This window comes from Tachyglossus aculeatus, chromosome 26 (genome assembly GCF_015852505.1).
Source record: "Tachyglossus aculeatus isolate mTacAcu1 chromosome 26, mTacAcu1.pri, whole genome shotgun sequence".
NCBI lineage: Eukaryota > Metazoa > Chordata > Mammalia > Monotremata > Tachyglossidae > Tachyglossus > Tachyglossus aculeatus.
The window spans coordinates 15,237,785-15,260,106 of NC_052091.1; the positions used below are offsets into that span (position 1 = coordinate 15,237,785).

The window sequence follows — 22,322 nt, forward strand, 5'->3', positions numbered from 1 at the left end:
TCCTTGCTGACCTCCCTGCCTGCTGTCTCTCCCCACTCCAGACCATACCGAACTCTGCTGCCCAAATCATTTTTCTACAGAAACATTCAGGACATGCCAACGCGCTCCTCAAAAAACTCCAGTGGCTCCGCATCCAACAGAAACTTCTTACCTTCGGCTTTAAGGCACTCAATCATCTTGTCCCCTCCTACCTCAATTCACTGCTCTCTTATTACAACCCAGCTCGCACATTCTCTCCTCTAATGCCAATCTATTCACTGCACTTCAATCTCATTTATCTTGCCGCCAACCTCTCACCCACATCCTGCGTCTGGCAAGGAACCACCCTCCATCTTCATAACCGAAAGACCATCACTCTCCCCACCTTCAAAGCCTTGTTGAAGGTACATTTCCTTCAAGAAGCCTTCCCAGACTAAACCCTCATTTCCCCTTCTCCCACTCCATTCTGTATCACTCTTATTTGCTCCTCAGCCCTACAACACTTATACATATCTATAATTCATTTATTGATATTAATGTATGTCTCCCCCTCTAGACTGTAAGCTCGTTGTGGGCACATTGTGTCACATCGTTAGCAATCCTTCCTATTGTACTCTTCTATCCCACCTGGATTACTGCGTCAGCCTCCTGGCTGATCTCCCAACCTCCTGTCTCTCCCCACTCCGGTCCATATTTCACTCCACTGCCAGGATCATCTTTCTATAAAAAACATTCATGACATGTCACTCCCCTCCTAAAAAAACTCCAGTGGTTGCTCATCCACCTCCATCTCAAACAAAAACTCCTCACCATTGGCTTTAAACCACTCCATCACCTTGTCCCCTCCTACCTTACCTCGCTTCTCTCCTTCTACAACCCAGCCCGCACACTTTGCTCCTCCGTGCTAACCTTCTCACCATGACCCAATCTCACCTGTCTCACTGCCGACCCCTGATCCAGGTCTTGCCTCTGGTCTGGAACACCCTCCCTCCTCCAATCTGACAGACAATTACTCTCCCCCCCCCATTCCAAGCCTTATTGAAGGCAGATCTCTTCCTAGAGGCCTTCCCAGATGACGCCCCACTTTTCCTCACTTTTCCCTTCTGCGTCACCCTGACTTGCTCCCTTTTCTCTCCCCCCCCATCCCCAGACCCACAGCACTTACGTATATATCTGCAATTTTATTTATGTGCATTGATGTCTGTCTCCGTGCCTCGTTGCGGGCAGGGAATGCCACTGTTTATTGTCATAGTGTACTTTCCCAAGCGCTTAGTTCAGTGCTGTGCACACAGCACGTGCTTAATACGATTGAATGAATGATTAAGCACTCAATAAATACCATTAATGATGATGATGCTTGGTTGATTGTTTCTGCAGATTATGCTTAGCTTTTCTGGGGGATGAAATCAATCAATCAATCAATCGTATTTATTGAGAGCTTACTGTGTGCAGAGCACTGGACTAAGCGCTTGGGACGTACAAGTTGGCAACATATAGAGACAGTCCCTATCCAACAGCGGGCTCACAGTCTAAAATGAAAGAGCTGGGGAGCGCAGGAAAGGCAGGCAATGTTTGAACCAAATGGACTTGTACTTCCCAAGCGCTTAGTACAGTGCTCTGCACACAGTAAGCGCTCAATAAATACGATTGAATGAATGAACAAAAGTTTTTTGCGGTATTTCAGAGACGAGGTGCAAGCCCAATGGCAACACCGCCACCTACTGGACAAAGTCATTATGGCCGGCAGGGAAGGCAACTAACTGCAAGAGCCCTCCTCAGTAATAATAATAATGATAATTATTATTGATAATATTATCATCAATAAAACAATATTATTGATCAACAATTAATAATTTCACCAGTTAAATCGATTAATAATATTAATCAATATTATTGATCAACAATATTATTAATAACGATTATTATAGTTAGTTATTAATAATGATAATTAATGATAATTATTATTATCATTCTTATTATTATGGTATTTGTTCATTCATTCAATCGCATTTATTGAGCGCTTACTGTGTGCAGCGCACTGTACTAAGCTCTTGGGAAGTACAAATCGGCTACATATAGAGGCGGCCCCCACCCAACAACGGGCTCACAGTCTAGAAAGGGGAGACAGACAACAAAACAAGTAATAATAATTATAATGTCGGTATTTCTTAAGCGCTTACTATGTGCCAAGCATTGTCCTAAGCGCTGGGGTAGATACAAGGCAATCAGGTTGTCCCATGTGGAGCTCACGGTCTTAATCAGCGTGGCTCAGTGGAACGAACCCGGGCGCTGGAGTCAGAGGTCATGGGTTCAAATCCTGGCTCCACCAATTGTCGGCTGTGTGACTTTGGGCAAGTCACTTCACTTCTCTGGGCCTCAGTTCCCTCATCTGTAGAATGGGGATTAAGACTGTGAGCCCCACATGGGACAACCTGATCACCTTGTAACCTCCCCAGCGCTTAGAACAGTGCTTTGCACATAGTAAGTGCTTAATAAATGTCATCATTATTATTATTATTAATCCCCATTTTACAGATGAGGTAACTGAGGCCCAGAGAAGTTAAGTGACTTGCCTAAAGCCACACAGCTGACAAGTGGTGGAGCCGGGATTAGAACCCTCGACCTCTGACTCCCAAGCCCGTGCTCTTTCCACTAAGCCACGCTGCTTCTCATAGACAGGCATCAATACCATCAAATTAGATAAATAGAATTATAGATACATACACATCATTAATAAAATAGAGTAATAAATATGTACAAATATACACACCCCTGCACTCCCCCAGTGACCCCAACATCCCGCAACCCCTGACCCGACTGCTCTCCCAGGCATTGTTCTCACTCGTCCTGGACATTTGTTCAGCGCTTACTATGTGCCAAGCACTGTTCTAAGCGCTAGTAGTAGTAGAATTTATGAAACACTTACTGTGTGCAGAGCACTGTTCTAAACTCTGGGAAATAATATGCAGATGGGAAACAGACAGGATCCCTGGCCCTCCTTGGGCTCACAATCTAAGAACAAAAAGGAGGAGAGTGAGCAGGCGACAGACATGTAAAAGCTTTCCCTGCTCCCTAGGAGCGTCTTATGACTGAAATGAAGAACTTCCTGAGTCATTTCAATCAGTCAATCAATACTGTTCATTGGGCACTTATTGTGTGCACAGCACTGTGCGCAGGGAATGTGTCTGTTTATTGTTATACTGTACTCTCCCAAGTGCTCAGTACTGTGTTCTGCACACAATAAACACTCAATAAATATGACTGAATAAATAATTGAGTGCTTGGGAGAGTACAATTGATTCAATCATATTTATTGAGCGCTTACTGTGTGCGGAGCACTGTACTAAGCACTTGGGAAGTACAAATCGGCAACATATAGAGACAGTCCCTACCCAACAAAGGGCTCACAGTCTAGAAGGGGGAGACAGACAGCAAGACAAAACATGTGGACAGGTGTCACGTCATCAGAATAAATAGAAATAAAGCTGGATGCACATCATTAACACAATAAATAGAATAGTAAATATGTACAAGTAAAATAAATAGAGTAATAAATCTGTACAAACATATATACAGGTGCCGTGGGGAGGGGAAGGAGGTAGGCTGGGGGGTGGGGAGGAGGAGAGGAAAAAGGGGGCTCAGTCTGGGAAGGCCTCCTGGAGGAGGTGAGCTCTCAGTAGGGCTTTGAAGGGAGGAAGAGAGCTAGCTTGGCAGATTGGTAGAGGGAAGGCATTCCAGGACAGGGGGAGGATGTGGGCCGGGGGTTGACGGCGGGACAGGCGAGAATGAGGTACAGTGAGGAGGTTAGCGGCAGAGGAACTGAGGATGCGGGCTGGGCTGGAGAAGGAGAGAAGGGAGGTGAGGTAGGAGGGTTTGTACGCCTTAAGCCCTTGATATTCACCTTGCTCTCAGCCCCAAAGCACTTAGGTACATATCCTTACGCCCTGCCATTTCCTCTATCTGAAACTGATTTTACTGTCAGTGTCCCCTTCTAATAATAATATTATTATTATTGTATTTGTTAAGCGCTTACTGTATGCCTCTAGACCATGAGCTCCCTGTGGGGCTGATTATCTACAAACTCTGTTGAACTGTACATTATGATCGATTACTTGATTGGCCCACAGTTAGCACTTAACAAAGGCCATAATTATCAGGGTTATTATTCATTCTTCTAGAGCCTCGAGAGCACGGGGCCCTCTCCTTCCCTCCCTCAAAGGGACCACCACGCTTCAGACCAGTACCTGGCACATTGTAAGCGCTTAACAAATACCATCATTAATGAATTCCGTTGGGTGGTGTACTCACCATTGGGATCTCCAAAAGGCCAGAGACGAGAAGGGGCAACTTCAGGGCAGCCACACTCCCGGTGACCCCTACGAGGATGTGGACCGTCCTGGGAGGCGTTTCTGACTTGTCGGGCGGCAGGAGAACTGCCTTTGGATGGGTGACTCGGGATTCAGACATGAAGGAGACACCCAAGCTGCACCCTTGTGTTTCCTCGGTGGGGGTGAGGGCCTAAAGACAGAACAGAAACCATCTTCTGGTGGGCAGCGCCAGCTGGTAGGGGGGATCGCCCAGCAGGCTGAGAAACTCCACGGTAACGATGGCATTTGTTAAGGCACCGTACTAAGCGCTGAGATGGATACAAGCAAATCGAGTTGGACACGGTCCCATGTGGGGCTCACGGTCCCAATCCCCATTTTACAGATGAGGGAACTGAGGCCCAGAGAAGTGAAGTGACTTGCCCAAGGTCATATAGCAGCCAAGTGGGGGAGCCGGGATTAGAACCCATGACCTCCAGACCCCTAGGTCCGTGCTCTTTCCACTAGGCCACGCTGACCCTGCATGATTTGGCCAAGAGGAGTGAAGACGGTCCCAGGAAAGAATGAGCCGGAATGAGCCGGATCCGTTCTGTGGTAGGGGAGATCAAATGTTCAGCTTCCATCTTTTCCTTTGTAATAATAATAATGATGGCATTTATTAAGCGCTTACTATGTGCAAAGCATCTGGCACAAAGGAAGTGCCTAATAAATACCGCAATTATTATTCCTAGTAGAAGTATTATCATACATTTCTCACTCAGACATCAATGCAAGTAAATAAAATTACAGATATATACATAAGTGCTCAATAAATAGGTAGTCAGGAGACTTGGATTCTAATTTTGGCCCCACCACATGCCTGCTGTGTGACCTTGGACAAGTCATTTTGCTTCTTTTCATTAACCATAAAATGGGGATGCAGAAGGGAGTGGGAGATGAAAAAAAGTGGGGCTTCGTCTGGGAAGGCCTTTTGGAGGAGATCTCCCTTCAATAACGCTTTGAAGCCGGGGAGAGTAATTGTCCGTCGGATTTGAGGAGGGAGGGCGGTCCAGGCTAGAGGCAGGATGTGGGCTAGGGATCAGCAGGAACAAAGGTGAGTTCGAGGCCCAGTGAGAAAGTTAGCACTAGAGGAGTGAAGGGTGAAGGTTGGGTTGTAGAAGGAGAAGCAAGGTGAGGCAGGAAGGGGCAAGGTGATGGAGTGTTTTAAAGTCAATGGTGAGGAGTTTTTGTTTGATACAGAGGTGAATGGGCAACCACTGGAGTTTTTTGGGGAATGTTTTTGTAGAAAAATGATCTGGGTAGTGGGGTGAAGTATGGACTGGAGTGGGGAGAGGCAGGAGGCTGGGAGGTCAGCACGGAGGCTGATGTAGTAATCCAAGCGGGATAGGATGAGTGACTGTATTAACGTGGTAGCAGTTTGGATGGAGAGGGAAGGGCAGATTTTAGCAATGTTGTGAAGGTGAGACCGACAGAATTTGGTGACGGATTGAATATGCGGGTTGAATGACAGAGAGGAATCAAGGACAACGCCAAGGTTATGGGCTTGTGAGACAGGACGGTAGTGCCATCTACAGTGATGGGAAAGTCAGGGGGAGGACAGGGTCCGGGTGGGAAGATAAGAAGCTCTGGTTGGGACATGTTAAGTTGGAGGAAACGGGAGGACATCCATAATGTTGCTTGTTAAGTAATTACTCTGTGTCAAGCACTGTTCTAAGTGCTGGGGCAGATATGAGTTATTCAGGTTGGAAACAGTCCCTTTCCCACGTGGAACTCACAGTCTAAGAAGGAGAGAATAGGATCATCTTTGTGCAGAAACGCTCTGGGCATGTTACTCCCCTCCTCAAAAATCTCCAGTGGCTGCCAGTCAACCTACGCATCAAGCAAAAACTCCTCACTCTCAGCTTCAAGGCTGTCCATTACCTCGCCCCCTCCTACCTCACCTCCCTTCTCTCTTTCTCCAGCCCAGCCCACACCCTCCGCTCCTCTGCCGCTAACTTCCTCACTGAACCTCATTCTCACCTGTCCTGCAGTCGACCCCCGGCCCACGTCCTCCCCCTGACCTGGAATGCCCTCCCTCCGCACATCCACCAAGCTAGCTCTCTTCCTCCCTTCAAAGCCCTACTGAGAGCTCACCTCCTCCAGGAAGCCATCCCAGACTGAGCCCCCTTTTTCCTCTCCTCCTCCTCATCCCCCTGCCCTACCTCCTTCCCCTCCCCACAGTACCTGTATATACGTTCGTACAGATTTATTACTCTATTTATTTTACTTGTACATATTTACCATTCTACTTATTTTGTTAATGATGTGCTTCTAGCTTTATTTCTATTTATTCTGATGACTTGACACCTGCCCACATGTTTTGTTTTGTTGTCTGTCTCCCCCCTCTAGACTGTGAGCCCGTTGTTGGGTAGGGCCCGTCTTTATATGTTGCCAACTTGTACTTCCCAAGCGCTTAGTACAGTGCTCTGCACACAGTAAGCGCTCAATAAATACGATTGAATGAATGAATTTAATCTACATTTGACAGATGAGGAAGCTGAGGCCCAGAGAAGTGAAGTGACTTCTCCAAGGTCATGGAGCAGATAAGTGGCTCCCAGGTTGTGCATTCCACTAGGCCATACTGCTCCTATTTTCCCAAGGTGACAAATGGACAGCCCAGAAATGAGCATCCCGCACCGATCCTAAGCGACCCTGGACGTCTGTCTCAATGGCCCGTTTATTCCAGGGTTAAACAGAAGAGGGTGAGGCCCCTATTTGTTTTTCCCAGAGAGTCAGGCCATTCTGTCCCACAGGTGGGTGGCAGGATCAGAGTCTTCCTGCCAGTCACATCCCAAACCCAAAGTCGGAGGCTCACCGTGTGTCCAACAGACTGAGTCCGGCACGGAATGTCCCGGCGACTTAATCGGAAAGCTTGTTTTTCCTTGGCTCTGGGAGACAGGTGCCTCTGGGAAAATGATTATCCACGCTGGGTCTCAGTTTCCCCATTTGTAGAATACCTCTGTAGTCCACAGGGGTAACATTCCGGAAAAAGGAGTTCAGAGAGGCGATGACCGCAAGTCAGGTCCCAAACCCAGGAGTCCCACCTTCTCCATCCACTCATCTAGAGACCAGAGTCCCCCCCCACATCATTTACACCTCTGCTTCCTTCACCCCTCTGCTGTCCAGGGCAATGGAAAGTCTGGGAAAATGGGCTTCGAGCCTGAAGTGGTACAGCCGTTCCCTTGTATTTGTTTTAAGCCAGGATTAAAACCCAAACCAGGACACGGGAATGTAAAACTGTCACTCTCTCCTGAATCTTCTAGACCCATTTATTTGCCCAGAGGGGTGGGCTGAAGATAGCACTTCCTGGTTTCCCAGGCTCCGTCCCCGAAGACAAGGTGGCACTGGGCATGCTAGCGGATTCTGCATTCTGATTCATTCACGGCCCTCAGACCTTCTGGTTCTTCTTTGCTCAGTTGGAAACTAGCTGGTGGGAAGGGTTCAGTCAAAGCCTTGATTTACCCACAAGAGTGAGGGGCCCTTCCCAACTGAGAATGCTACTGGCAATGAACTTGCTGTTCTTAACTCCCAAGGGAAAATATCCTGCAATAAGAGAGACAGTAAACAACATTTTATTTCCCACAAAGACCAGCCAAGAGGGAATAGTTTAACATTACAGCCAAAGAAATCTAAGTTTGCTACACTGAAGACCTTCCTGAGGTCCGCGAAACAATTAATTAATCCACCACATTTACTGAATCCCTGTGGGAGGAGACCACTGTACTAAGCATTTGGAAGAGTTATGTCAGAAATTAGTATCTGTGGTCCCTGCCTTCTAGGAGTTTATAATCTACTGGGGGAGACAGACATCTCAATTAGAGATCATACAAACAATTGGGATGAGTATGGCCCTGGAGTAGATAAAATCCAATCAGATCGGACACAGTTTCCGTCACCGACGTGAGGCTCACAGTTTAAATGGCGAGGAGGAGACTTAGGTATTTTACAGATGAAGGAAGTGAGGCCCAGAGAGGTCGAGTAACTTGCCCAAAGTCACAGAGCAGAAAAGAGGTGGAGGCAGGATTAGATCTCAGGTCTTTTGACTCTGAGACCCACGCTCTTTCCAGTTCTGCAAAATGGGGATTCGATTCCTGCTCTCCCTCCTACTTAGATTGTGAAAGAGACCTGATTATCTTGTATCTTACCCCAAGGCTTTGGAAGGAGGCAATGATAAACCACTTCCGTATTGTTACCAAGAAAACTCTAAGGAAACACTACCGGAACGATTGCAGATGGAGGTGGGGCGTTCTGGGAGAGATGTGTCCATGGCGTCACTACGGGTAGGAGACAACTTGATGGCATAAGACAAGTCAAGACCCCAATGCTTAGTACAGTGCTTGGCACATAGTAAGCCCTTAACAAATACCAAAATTATTATTAATATTTCCACTAGGTCACGAGTCTTTCTGTCACATCAAATACTTAAGGTACTCACAGCCACCAGTAGCATTTAAAAATATATCTTAATACTCTTATTACTTCCTCTTCTGCAGTGTGGCCTAATGAAAAGGGTCCTGGACTGGACAGGATCCATTAATCAATATTTATTGAGCACTTACTGTGTGCAAAGCACTCTACTAAGCACTTGGGAGAATTCATTCATTCATTCAATCGTATTTATTGAGCGCTTACTGAATACTATAGAGTTGTAGATACGATCCCTGCCTACAGTGACCTTAAAGTTTAGAGCGGGGAGGCAGACATTAAAATAAATTAAAGCTAGAGGAAATGGGAAAGAATAAGGATATGCACATAAGCACTGTGGAACTGAGGGTGCAGTGACTATCAATAACAATAATAATTATGGTATTTGTTAAGCACTTACTATGTGCCGGGGTACATACAAGAAAATCTGGTTGGACAACCCTGTCCCACATAGGGCTTACAGACTAAATCCCCATTTTACAGATGAGGGAACTGAGGCACAGAGAAGTTAAGTGACTTGTCCAAGGTAACACACCGGACAAGTGGCGGAGCAGGGATTAGAACCCAGGACCTTCTGCCTCCCAGGTATTTGAAGGGTCCAAGTGTTTCAAGGATACAAATCCAAGTTCACAGGCAATGCAGAAGGCAGGGCGAATAGTTAAAAGTGAGATAGGAGGGGGAGAGACGTTTGAGGGCCTTAAAGCCAACAATAAGGAGTTTCTATTTAATGCAGAGGTGGATGGGCAACCACTGGAGGTTTCTGAGGAGTGGGGAAGCATGGATTGAATCAATCAATCAATCAATCAATCGTATTTATTGAGCACTTACTATGTGCAGAGCACTGTACTAAGCGCTTGGGAAGTACAAATTGGCAACACATAGAGACAGTCCCTACCCAACAGTGGGCTCACAGTCTAAAAGGGGGAGACAGAACAGAACCAAGCATACCAACAAAATAAAATAAATAGGATAGAAATGTACAAGTAAAATAAATAAATAAATAAATAAATAGAGTAATAAATATGTACAACCATATATACATTGAACTTTTTTTAAAAAATGATATAGGTGGCAGACTGAAGTATGGACTTGACAGGGGAAAGACGATAGGCGGGGAGGTCAGTGAGAATGTTGATGTCCTTCCCAAATCCCTCCCTCTTCCTGCCCCTTCTGCAACTCTTCCATCTTTCCCAGCAGTATCTCTGGAGAAGATCTCCTGCCTTCTCTCAAAATCCACCCCCTCCACCTGCGCATCCATCCCCATTCCTCCACACCTTATCAAAACACTTGCCCCCTCCCTACCTCCCTCCCTGACTACCACTGTCAACTGTTTGCTCTCTAGAGAAGCAGAGTGGCTCAGTGGAAAGAGGCCGGGCTTGGGAGTCAGAGGTCGCGGGTTCTAATCCCGGCTCCGCCATTTGTCAGGTCTGTGACTTTGGGCAAGTCATTTAACTTCTCTGAGCCTGTTACCTCATCTGTAAAATGGGGATTAAGACTCTGAGCCCCACGTGGGACTACCTGATCACCTTGTAACCCCCCCCCCCCAAGTGCTTAGAACAGTGCTTCGCACATAGTAAGCACTTAACAAATGTCATCATCATTATTATTATTATTAATGTCTTCTTCCCCACCGCTTTCAAACATGCCTATATCTCTCTTATCCTAAAAAAAACCCTCCCTAGACCCCATGGCTTCCTCCAGTTATCGTCCCACCTCCCTCCTACCTTTCTTTTCCAAACTTCTTGAGAAAGTTGTGTACGCCCACTGTCTCCAGTTCCTCTCCTCCAATTTTCTCCTTGACCCCCTCCAATCTGCCTTCCTTCCCCTTCACAGAAACCGCCCTCTCAAAGGTCACCAATGATCTCCTTCTTGCCAAATCCTTGAAATTGCAACAGGATTTTGCCTATTAATATGCTTGATAGTTTTAAGGATTAATTAAAAACATAAATGAACTGTGTGTTAAGCAATTATGCTGAAAACTTTTACAACTGCTTAAACAGGTCCCTCTTGACCTAGAATGCAAGTAAATGTAAGTGAAACGAGTTATAATGGGAATCATGTGTTTGATATTTCTAAAAAGCGTGATGGTTATCTGTGGAGCAAGCAAGAAAGTCTAAACTCTAAACAAAAGATTGAAATGTAGGTCAACTAACATGCACAGGAAAAAGCTGAAACCCCATAATATTAATTAGATTGCATAATTTTTAACAATTTCCTTTCTTAGAAATCTTTGTTGGCTTATTTGATGGTCTAGCCCAAGGAATGTGCACAGATCTTAATATCACAGCTCCTTCCTTTTTATATGTTTCTGCTATAGCTCTGTATTTCAGATGTAAGGGCAGATGCTGTTGCATGCACAGGAAGGTCAGCATTTTCTATTGCTGTCTGTCTCCCCCTTCCAGACTGTGAGCCCGTTGTTGGATAGGGACCACGTCTGTTGCCGACTTGTACTTCCCAAGCGCTTAGTACAGTGCTCTGCACACAGTAAGCCCTCAATAAATTCATTCATTCATTCAATCGTATTTATTGAGCGCTTACTGTGTGCAGAGCACTGTACTAAGAGCTTGGGAAATACGATTGAAGGAATGAATAAATGACATCCAATGGCCTCTACTCCATCCTAATCCTCCTCAATTTCTCAGCCATCTTCAACACTGTCAACCACCCGCTTCTACAACCCAGTCCACACACTCCGCTCCTCTAATGGTAACCTTCTTACTGTACCTCGATCTCGTCTTTCTCACGGTCGACCCATCGCTCATGTCCTGCCACCAGCCTGGTATCTGACAATTACTCTCCTCCAAGAGGCCCTCCTTTTTTTCTTCTCCCCCTTTTTTTTTAACGGCATTTATTAAGTGCTTATTGAGTGCAAAGCACTGTTCTAAGCACAGGGGAGGTTACAAGGTGATCAGGTTGTCCCACAGGGGGCTCACAGTCTTAATCCCCATTTTACAGATGAGGGAACTGAGGCACAGGGAAGTTAAGTGACTTGACCAAAGTCACACAGCTGACAATTGGAGCTGGGATTTGAACCCATGACCTCTGACTCCGAAGCCTGGGCTCTTTCCACTGAGCCACGCTGCTTCTCTGCACTTCCATCTGCATCACCCAAACTTGCTCCCGTTATTCATCCCTCCCTCCCAACACCACCGCAATTTTGTACATATCTGCAATTCATTTATTTATGTTAATGTCGGTCTCACCCTTTAGAATGTAAGGGGGGGGGGGCCTTCCCTGACTAAGCCCTTTCTTCTTCTCCCACTCCCTTCTGAATCACCCTGACCTCCCTTTATTCATCTCCCCCCACTCCCAGTTCCACAGCACTTCTGTACATATCTGTAATTTATTTAATTATATTAATATCTTTCTCCCCCTCTAGAGTGTAAGCTCACTGTGGGTATGGAATGTGTCCGCTTATTGTGTATTGCACACTCCCAAGCACTCAATATAGTGCTCCGCACATAGTAAGTGCTCAATAAATATTACTGAGTGAAACAAGCTCATTATGGGCAGGAAATATCTGTTTATTGTTATATTGTATTCTACCAAGCACTTAGTACAGTGCTCTGCACACAGTAAGTGCTTAATAAATACAACTGAGTGATTGACTGACTACTAAAGGTGAGATATGCTAAATGCTTGGATCAGCACTGGAGAGGAAGGGGCAGATTTTAGTGATGTGAAGATAGAACAGGATTTGGTGATAGCTTCAAAATGCGTGTTGAATGAGAGGATAATGCCAAGATTTCAGGCTTGTGAGACAGGGAGGAGGGTGCTGCTTTCTTCAGTGATGGGAAAGTCCCAGCGAGGGCAGGGTTTTGGTGGGAAGATGAGGAATTCTGTTTTGAACATGTTAAGTTTCCAGTGTTGGTGGGACATCCAGGTAGTGTTGTCCTGAAGGCAGGAGGAAATGCAAAACTGCAGAGAACGTAGCCCTGTATTATTATAAGTGGCAGTTGGGGGATATCAAGTAGGGAGATAATTGGGGAAAGCTTCCCGGAGGAGATATGATTTCACTGGAATGAGGTTGTAAAGTTCTTTTCTGGAGATTTTTATGACCAGGTTCAGCCAGGGGAGACCCTATAGGCAACTGATGGCCTTAACCCAAGTCAGCCTCTGAACTTCAAACTGTTAAATCGTTTGCCCCAGTTGAATTTAGGCAGTATTGGTTCAGGGTTCTCTTGGCCTTCCAGTAACCAAACTCAAATCCTCTAGACTGTAAACTTGTTGTGGGCAGGAAATGTGTCTGTTTATTGTTGTGTGCTACTCTCCCAAGTGCTTAGTACAGTGCTCGGCACACAGTCAGAGCTCAATATGGTGAATGAATGAATGAAATAATAATAAGAATGATGGCATTTGTTAAATGCTTACTATGTGCAACTTATTATATGTTGCCAATTTGTACTTCCCAAGCACTTAGTACAGTGCTCTGCACATAGTAAGCGCTCAATAAATACGATTGATGATGATGATGATGTGCCAAGCAGTATGCTAAGCACTGGCGGGGAAACAAGGTAATCAGGTTGTCCCACATGGGGCTCACAGTCTTAATCCCTATTTTACAGGTGAGATAACTGAGGCACAGAAGTCAAGTGACTTGCCCAAAGTCACACAGCTGACAAGTGGCAGAGCCAGGATTAGAACCCATGACCTCTGACTCCCAAGCCCATGCTCTTTCCACCGAGCCACGCTGCTTATCCCAAAAGACACACAGTAAAAAAATATCCTGATGCTGTCTGGTGTTGGCTAGAGTTTCCTCCAAGTTGCCCAACTATGACATTCCCAGACTCTGGCATCGGAGATCTCTCTGGGATTGAGAGAGAGAAGGGAATCAACCCAACACTGGCTCAAGCTGTCACTCAACCAACCATATGTATTGAGTGCTTCTCCTGTGTTGAGCGCTGTGGTAAGTGCATGGCAAAGTTATTATAACAACAGTATTTGTATGGGGTTTTCTGTAAATCATTATTTGTTAAATGCTTTACTATGTGCCGAGCACTGTGTGACGTGCTGACTCTCCCCAAGCTGGTCCATACTTCGGTGTGGCTCAGTGGGAAGAGTCCGGGCTTTGGAGTCAGAGGACATGGGTTCAAATCCCAGCTCCGCCACCTGTCAGCTGTCAGGGAAGTCACTTCACTTCCCTGTGCCTCAGTTCCCGCATCTGGAAAACGGGGATGAAGACTGTGAGCCCCCTGTGGGACAACCTAATCACCTTTTAACCTCCCCAGAGCTTAGAACAGTGCTTTGCACATAGTAAGAGCTTAATAAATGCCATCATCATTATTATTATTATTATTATTATTCTGCTGCCCAGATCATTTTTCTACAGAAACATTCAGTCCATGTTCCCCCAGTCCTCAAGGGATTGCTCATCCATTTCTGCGTCAAACAGAAACTCTTGGCCATCTGCTTTAAATCACACAATCATCTTCCCCCTTACCTCACCTCACTGCTCTCCTACTACAACTCAGGCCCACTCACTTTGCTCCTCTAATGCTTCTCCTTGTACCTTGACCCCATCTATCTCACCACAGACCTCTCTCACCCTGCCCTGCCTTTGGCCTGAAACACCTTCCCTCTTCATGTCCGACCAACAATTACTCTCCCCGTCTTCAAAGCCTCGTTGAAGGCACAATTCCTTCAAGAAGCCTCCCCTGACTAAGCCCTCATTCCCTCTTCTCCCACTCCCTTCTGCGTCACCCTGGTTTGCTCCCTTTATTCAACCCCCGACTGTCCCACAGCCCTTATGTACATATCTGTACTATAGTTATATTAATGTCCGTCTCCCCCTCTACCCTGTAAGCTCATCGTGAGCAGGGAACGTGTCTACCGATTCTGTTACACTGCTATACCGTACTCTCCAAGTGCTTACTACAGTATGCTGAACACAATAAGCACTCAATAAATACGACTGATAGATGGACTGATTCAAGATCATCAGGGCAGACAGACTGTGAGCCCCAAAAGGGGCAGGGACTATAAGTAAGGAGGGAAAACAAGAACAGACTATCCATTTTTGCAGATGAGGAAACTGAGGTCTGGAGAAGTGGAGTGATTTGTCCAAACAAGGTCACACGGCGGACAAGTGGCAGAGCTAGGATTAGAACCCAGGTCCTCTGACTCTCAGGCCTGGGCTCTTTCCAGTAGACAACACTGCTTCTCTGGGCACTCTCTCTTCTGGAAACCTCATCAGGCCTCGCTTTCGTATTAACCTGGCTCTCCTCCTGACTGTTTCTTTTCGGCCTTGCTTGTCAGCCCCTCTTCTGCTTCATCACCCCTATCTGTAGCTCTCCCACAAGGGTCTGCACTGGGTTCCCCCCACACTACTCTCCAGCTCTCTCTCTTCCTCCCTCTCAAACCAACCTTCGAACTGCACGTCAATCATGTCTCTCCCACCTCCGGCAACTTAGTTGTGTTATTCCACCAGCTTCCCTTCCTTAATCCAACAAAAATCAGCTCTCCACCATCCAAGCTCGCCTAAAATATCAACGCCTCCAACAAGCCTTTTCTGATTAAGTTCCAACACCCCTTAGTTACATCAGCCTAGCCGCCACATTAGGCACTCAAGCATTGATTTACGTATTTATATACATATATCTATATATATATAGAGAGAGAGAGAGAGAGAGATATTCACATATATGTATATACTGTACAGTCAGTGTATTTCTTCTACTCACCCTATTTGTAAATATGTTTATTACCATGTACCCATTTAAAAGATAAACCTCTTGTAGACAGGGAATGCGTCCGATACTTCTTTTGGACTTTTCCAAGCATTGTACCCAATAGACGCTGCATGTATTCTCTCTCAGTGCTTAGTACAGTGTTCTACCCTCAGGTAAGCGCCTAATACACATGATTACTACTACTACTACTTTACTTTTCTACTAATGAGGCTCCCCCATTAGACTGTAAACTCCCTGAGGGCAAGGAATGTACGTCTTGCTTGTTTTCCTGTGTCCTTTATTTGAAGGCTGTGAGCCCTTTGCAGTGCAGCCTGATGGAAAGAACCCAGAGGTCCTGGGTTCTAATGCCAGTTTTGACACGTTTCTGCCATGTGCACTTGAACAAGTTGTTTCTCTGGACCTCAGTTTCCTCATCTGCAAAATGGGGATTAAATGTCTGGTCTTCCTACGTAGACTGTAAGCCCCAGAGCCTGTTTCCTACCTGATTTTCTTGTCTCTACCACAGCTCTGAATACAGTACTTGGCACCTAGTAAGAGCTTAACAAATACCAGCTATTATTATTATTATAGGCTGGGGGCCCTAATTCTCATATGTGTATTCTTTCCCAGGGCTTAGTACAGGTTTTTTTACACACAATAAGTGTTTAGTAAATATAACTAGTAATCAGGGCAATGCATCGCACTCCAGATGCACTCAATCAATGGCACTAATGATTAATTGGGACAGCAAGCTAGAATGAGGGGCTTCCCAACAGCCCCCACTATCCCACAGACAGACCCACCCCAGGACCCCATCTGCAGACTCCTCCACCCAGAAGGTCACATCTCTGAGTCAGAGAAGTCACTTCTCTGGGCCTGTTATCATCTGTAAAATGGGCATTGCGACTGTGAGCCTGACACGGGACAGGGACTATGTCCATCCTGATTTGCTTGGATCCACCCCAGCGCTTAGAACGGTGCCCGGCACATAGTAAGTGCTTAACAAATACCACCCCAGGACCCCACCTGCAGACTCCTCCACCCAGAAGGTCACATCACATCCTGCCCATATCATTTTTCTACGGAAACGTCTAGTCCGTGTTTCCCCACTCCTCAAGAACCTCCAGTGGTCGCCCATCCACTTCTGCATCGAACAGTAACTCCTTACAATTTGGCTTTAAAACACTCAATCCCCTTACCCCCTCCTACCTCACCTCGCTGCTCTCCTACTAAAACCCAGCCTCGATCTCCTCTATTTAGCCACCAACCTCTTTCCCACCTCCTCCCTTTTCATATCCAACAGATAATTACTCTCCCCGTACTGAAGGCACATCTCCTCTGAGAGGCCTTCCCTAAGCTCTCATTTCCTCTTTTCCCGCTCCCTTCTGCATTGTCCTAACTTACTTCCTTTACTCATCACCCACCCTCAGCCCCTCAACCCTTATGTATATATCCATAATTTATTTACACTAATGTCTCTCTCCCTGTCAGAACTGTAAGATTATTGTGACAGGTAATGTGTACGTTGCATTGTTGTGTTGTACTGTTCCAAGCGCTTAGTATGGTGCTCTGCACACAGTAAGCACTCAATAAATAGGATTGAGTAACCTCCTCCGAGAGGACTTCCCTAAAACCTCATTTCCCCTATCCACCCTCCGCTCTGCATCAACTACACAATTGGTTGCGAACATTTTAAACATGGGATACTCACCCCAGCCCCTCAGCACTTTCATCCATATTCTTATACTCTTCTATTTCCCCTATCTCCCTCCATGGACTGCAAACTTTCTTGTGCAGTCTACTAACTCTGTTGTCCTATATTTTGTCAAGCGCTCAGTTCAGTGCACAAACTAAGCACCTAATAAATACGAATGACTGACTGGAGAGCTAAATGGGGCTTTCAGATAGCTCCTGCCCTCACCTAGGGTGTAAACTGCTTGTACTCTCCCAACTGCTTGGTACAGTGTTCAGTATACAGTAAGTGCTCCATAAATACCATTAATATTTTCACTGATCTACTGCTTGGATGAAAAACTAGGGCCCAGATTAACCATGGGAGAGGAGGACTGGGTTCACTCCCTTCGGCAGCTGATTATGTATTTGTTAAGTGTTTACTATAATAATTAATAATTGTGATATTTGGTAAGGATTTACTATGTGTCAAACACTATGCTAAGCACGGAGGTAAATTCAAGATAATCAGGTCCCACACGGGGCTCACAGTCCACATAGGTGGGAGAACTGGCAGTGAATTCTCATCCTGCAGATGAGGAAACTGAGGTACAGAGAAGTAAAGTGACCTGCCCAAGAAGCAGCATGGCGTAATGGATAGAGCATGGGCCTGGGAGCCCGAAGGTCACGGGTTCTAATCTTGGTTTGGCCGCTTGTCTGCTGCGTGACCTTGGCCAAGTCACTTCACTTCTCTGGGCCTCAGTTACCTCATCTGGAAAATGGGGATTGAGATTGTGAGCCCACGTGGGACAGGGACTGGGCCCACCCCAATTTGCTTGTATACACCCCAGCGCTTAGAACAGTGCTTGGCACATAGTAAGTGCTTGACAAATACCATTATTATTATTATTGTTATAGTAAGTGCTTAACAAATACCGTCATCACCACGCAACAGACGAGCTGCACACCAATCAATCAATCAGTCGTATTTATTGAGCGCTTACTGTGTGCAGAGCACTGTACTAAGCGCTTGGGAAGTACAAGTTGGGATTAGAACCCAGGTCCTCTGACTTCCGAACCAGGCTCTTTCAAGTAGGGCACGCAGGGTGGGACCTTGGGCCTACCGCAGCGTTTACCACATAGTGCATTGTGGATAGAGCATGGCCTGGGAGTCAGAAGGTCATGAGTTCTAATCCTGACTCCACCACTTGTCTGCTATGTGACCTTGGTCAAGTCACTTCTCTGGGCCTGTTATCTGTAAAATGGGCATTGCGACTGTGAGCCTGACATGGGACAGGGATTATGCCCATGGTGATTTGCTTGGATCCACCCCAGCGCTTAGAACAGTGCCCGGCACATAGTAAGCGCTTAACAAATACTATTATTATTATTATTAACAGACTGGACAATTATGCGCAGTCCTTCTGCCCTAACAGTGCCCTGCTGGGAGGCAATTTTGGAAATTCCAGCAGTCCGCTCTGCCCGACTTTTCCTTGCCCCGCATTCATTCATTCACTCAACCATATTTATTCATTCATTCAATCGTATTTATTGAGCGCTTACTGTGTGCAAATCCCTGTACTAAGCGCTTGGGATGTACAAGTTGGCAACATGTAGAGACAGTCCCTACCCAACAACGGGCTCACAGTCTAGAAGGGGAAGACAGACAACATTCATTCATTCAATCGTATTTATTGAGCGCTTACTGTGTGCAGAGCACTGTACTAAGCACTTGGGAAGTACAAGTTGGCAACATATAGAGACGGCCCCTACCCAACAGCGGGCTCACAGTCTAGAAGGGGGAGACAGACAACAAAACATGTGGACAGGCGTCAGCGCTTACTGTGTACAGAGCACTGTACTAAGCGCTTGGGAACTACAATTTGGCGACATACAGAGACAATCCCTACCTAACAACGGGCTCACAGTCTAGAATGGGGAGACAGACAACACAACAAAACATGTGGACAGGTGTCAGCGCTTACTGTGTGCAGAGCATCGTACTAAACGCTTGGGAAGTACAAGTTGGCAACATATAGGGACAATCCCTACCCAACAACGGGCTCACAGTCTAGAATGGGGAGACAGACAACACAACAAAACATGTGGACAGGTGTCAGCGCTTACTGGGTGCAGAGCACTGTACTAAGCGCTTGGGAAGTACAATTTGGCAACATACAGAGACAATCCCTACCTAACAACGGGCCCACAGTCTAGAAGGGGGAGACAGACAACATAACAAAACATGTGGACAGGTGTCAGCGCTTACTGGGTGCAGAGCACCGTACTAAACGCTTGGGAAGTATAAGTTGGCAACATATAAAGACGGCCCCTACCCAACAGCGGGCTCACAGTCTAGAAGGGGGAGACAAACAGCAAAACAAAACATGTGGACAGGTGTCAGCGCTTACTGTGTGCAGAGCACCGTACTATGCGCTTGGAAAGTCCAAGTTGGCAACATATAGAGCCAATCCCTACCCAACAACGGGCTCACAGTCTAGAAGGGGGAGACAGACAACAAAACCAAACAAGGAGACAGGCGTCAATACCATCAAAATAGATCAACAGAATTATAGCTACATGCACCTCATTAATAAAATCAATAGAGTAATAAATATGTACAAACATACATCCTCCTGCGCTCCCACTGCGACCCCAGGCATCCCGCAACCCTTGACCCGACTGCTCACCCTGGCGTTGCTGTCAATCATCCCGGACTGACCCACCAACTCTCGCGAGTTTTGGGCCTCCCCGTCAACCGCCGCCGCGGCCAGAAGTCTCGCGAGACTTGCCGGGCTCGTACGGCCTTGTGGGAAATGTAGTTTTTCCCCCTCCCAAACACTGCCTCCAAATAATAATAATAATAACGGTATTTGTTGAGCGCTTACTATGTGCCAAGCACCGTTCTAAGCGCTGGGATAGATACAGGGTAATCAGCTTGTCCCACGTGGGGCTCACACTTTTTAAATCCCCATTTTACAGATGAGGTAATTGAAGCACAACCCAACTCCACCACATGTCTGCTGTGTGACCTTGGGCTAGTCACTTAACTTCTCTGAGCCTCAGTGACCTCATCTGTAAAATGGGGATTAAGACTGTGAGCCCCGCGTGGGACAACTTGATCACCTTGTATCCCCCCCAGCGCTTAGAACAGTGCTCTGCACATAGTAAGCGCTTAACAAATGCCGTCATTATTATTAAGCACAAGCACTGAAGCAGCGTGGCCCAGTGGAAAGGGCACGGGCTTGGGGGCCTGAGGTCATGGGTTCTAATCCCGGCCCCACCACTTGTCAGCTACGTGTGACTTTGAGCAAGTCACTTCACTTCTCTGGGCCTCAGTTACCTCATCTGTAAAATGGGGATTAAAAAACTGTGAGCCCCACGTGGGACAACCTGATCACCTTGTATCCCCCAGCGCTTAGAACAGTGCTTTGCACATAGTAAACACTTAACAAATGACATTATTACTATTATTAAGTTCATTCATTCATTCAATCGTATTTATTGAGCGCTTACTGTTTGCAGAGCACTATACTAAGCGCTTGGGAAGTACAAGTTGGCAACGTATAGAGACGGTCCCTACCCAACAGTGGGCTCACAATCTAGAAGGGGGAGACAGAGAACAAAACAAAACATATTAATAAAATAAAATAAGTAGAATATGTACAAATAAAATAGAGTAATAAATATGTACAAATATGAAGTGACTTGCCCAAGGTCACAGAGCAGGCAAGTGGCGGAGGTGGGATTAGAACCCACAATCTCTGACTCCCAAGCCCATGCTCTTGCCATAAAGCCACGATATAATGGCATTTGTTAAGCGCTTATTACATGCCAGGCACTGTTCAAAGCGCTGGGTTAGATACTAGGTTATCAGGTTGTCCCACCTGGGGCTCCCGGTCTTGATTCCCATTTTACAGATGAAGTAACTGAGGCTCCGAGAAGTTAAGTGACTGGCCCAAAGTCACACAGCTGACAAGTGGCGGAGCTGGGATTAGAACCCACGACCTCTGACTCCCAAGCTCATGGTCTTTCCACTAAGCCACGCCATGGTGGTATAGTACAGTGCTCTGCACATAGTAAGCGCTCAATAAATACGATTGAATGAATTTGTTAAGCGCTTCCTAAGTGCTTAGAACTATGAACTGTTCTAAGCGCTGGGGTCTTCTCTTATGCTGTCAAGTCATCTGCGACCCACGGAGATGCCATGGACACATCTCTCCCAGAACACCCCAACCTCCATCTCTAATCGTTCTGGTAGTGTACCTTGGTAGATACAAGGTAATCAGGTTGTCCCACGTGGGGCTCACAGTCTTAATCCCCATTTTACAGATGAGGGAACTGAGGCACAGAGAAGTTAAGTGACTTGCCCAAGGTCACACAGCAGACAAGTAGCGGAGTCGGAATTAGAATCCGTGACCTTCCAACTCCCAGGCCCGCGCTCCATCTATTACAGCACGCTGTTTCTATTATAATAATTGTGGTATTTGTGAAGCAGTTCCTGGGTGTCAGGCACTATACTAAGCGACATGGATTCAAAATAATCAGATCAGACACAGTCCTTGTTCCACACGGGGTTCACAGTCTACAAAGAACCGAGTCCCCCTTCTAGACTGTGAGCCCGCTGTTGGGTAGGGACCGTCTCTATATGTTGCCAACTTGGGCTTCCCAAGCGCTTAGTACAGTGCTCTGCACATAGTAAGTGCTCAATAAATATGACTGATTGATTGAAGAAGAGAAAACGGGTGTTTTTACCGATGAGGAAGAGAACACGGAGAAGTGAAGCGACTTACCCAATGTCACACAGCAGGCAAGTTGCTGAGCTGGGATTAACCTCAGGTTCCCTGTCTCCCAGGGGTGATAGATCTCGGTGGTGGAGTTCAGTTCAGCTCTTAACAGAAAAATGCGTCTGACAAACTGCCATGTGGCAGCATGTATGTGACTATAATGATAATAATAACAATAATAATGATGGCGTTTATTAAGCGCTTACTATGTGCAAAGCACTGTTCTAAGCACTGGGGTAGATACAAGGTAATCAAGTTGTCCCATGTGGGGCTCACAGACTTAATCCCCATTTTCCAGATGAGGGAACTGAGGCCCAGAGAAGTGAAGTGACTTGCCCAAAGTCACACAGCTGACGAGTGGCGGAGCCGGGATTTGAACCCATGACCTCTGACTCCAAAGCCCGAGCTCTTTCCACTGAGCCACGCTG

At 46.3% G+C, this 22,322-nt stretch overlaps 1 protein-coding gene across 4 annotated transcripts in view; it reads right to left on the bottom strand.

Moving 5' to 3' along the window:
* Positions 1-19,808, bottom strand: part of PPCDC (phosphopantothenoylcysteine decarboxylase) — a 31,732-nt gene extending 11,924 nt beyond the window's left edge. Inside the window, exons 1-2 of one of the 4 annotated variants that reach the window (XM_038767316.1) lie at positions 19,798-19,808; positions 4,288-4,497 (exon numbers count right to left, since the gene is read on the bottom strand). In XM_038767316.1, coding sequence (XP_038623244.1) covers positions 4,288-4,446 — 159 coding nt within the window. In that variant the 5' untranslated portion in view covers positions 4,447-4,497; positions 19,798-19,808. Of the gene's footprint in view, positions 1-4,287; positions 4,498-6,079; positions 6,098-7,158; positions 7,222-19,797 lie in introns of those variants that run through there. The other 3 variants (XM_038767314.1, XM_038767315.1, XM_038767317.1) reach the window with 3 other exon arrangements.
* Positions 19,809-22,322: the final 2,514 nt, after the last annotated feature.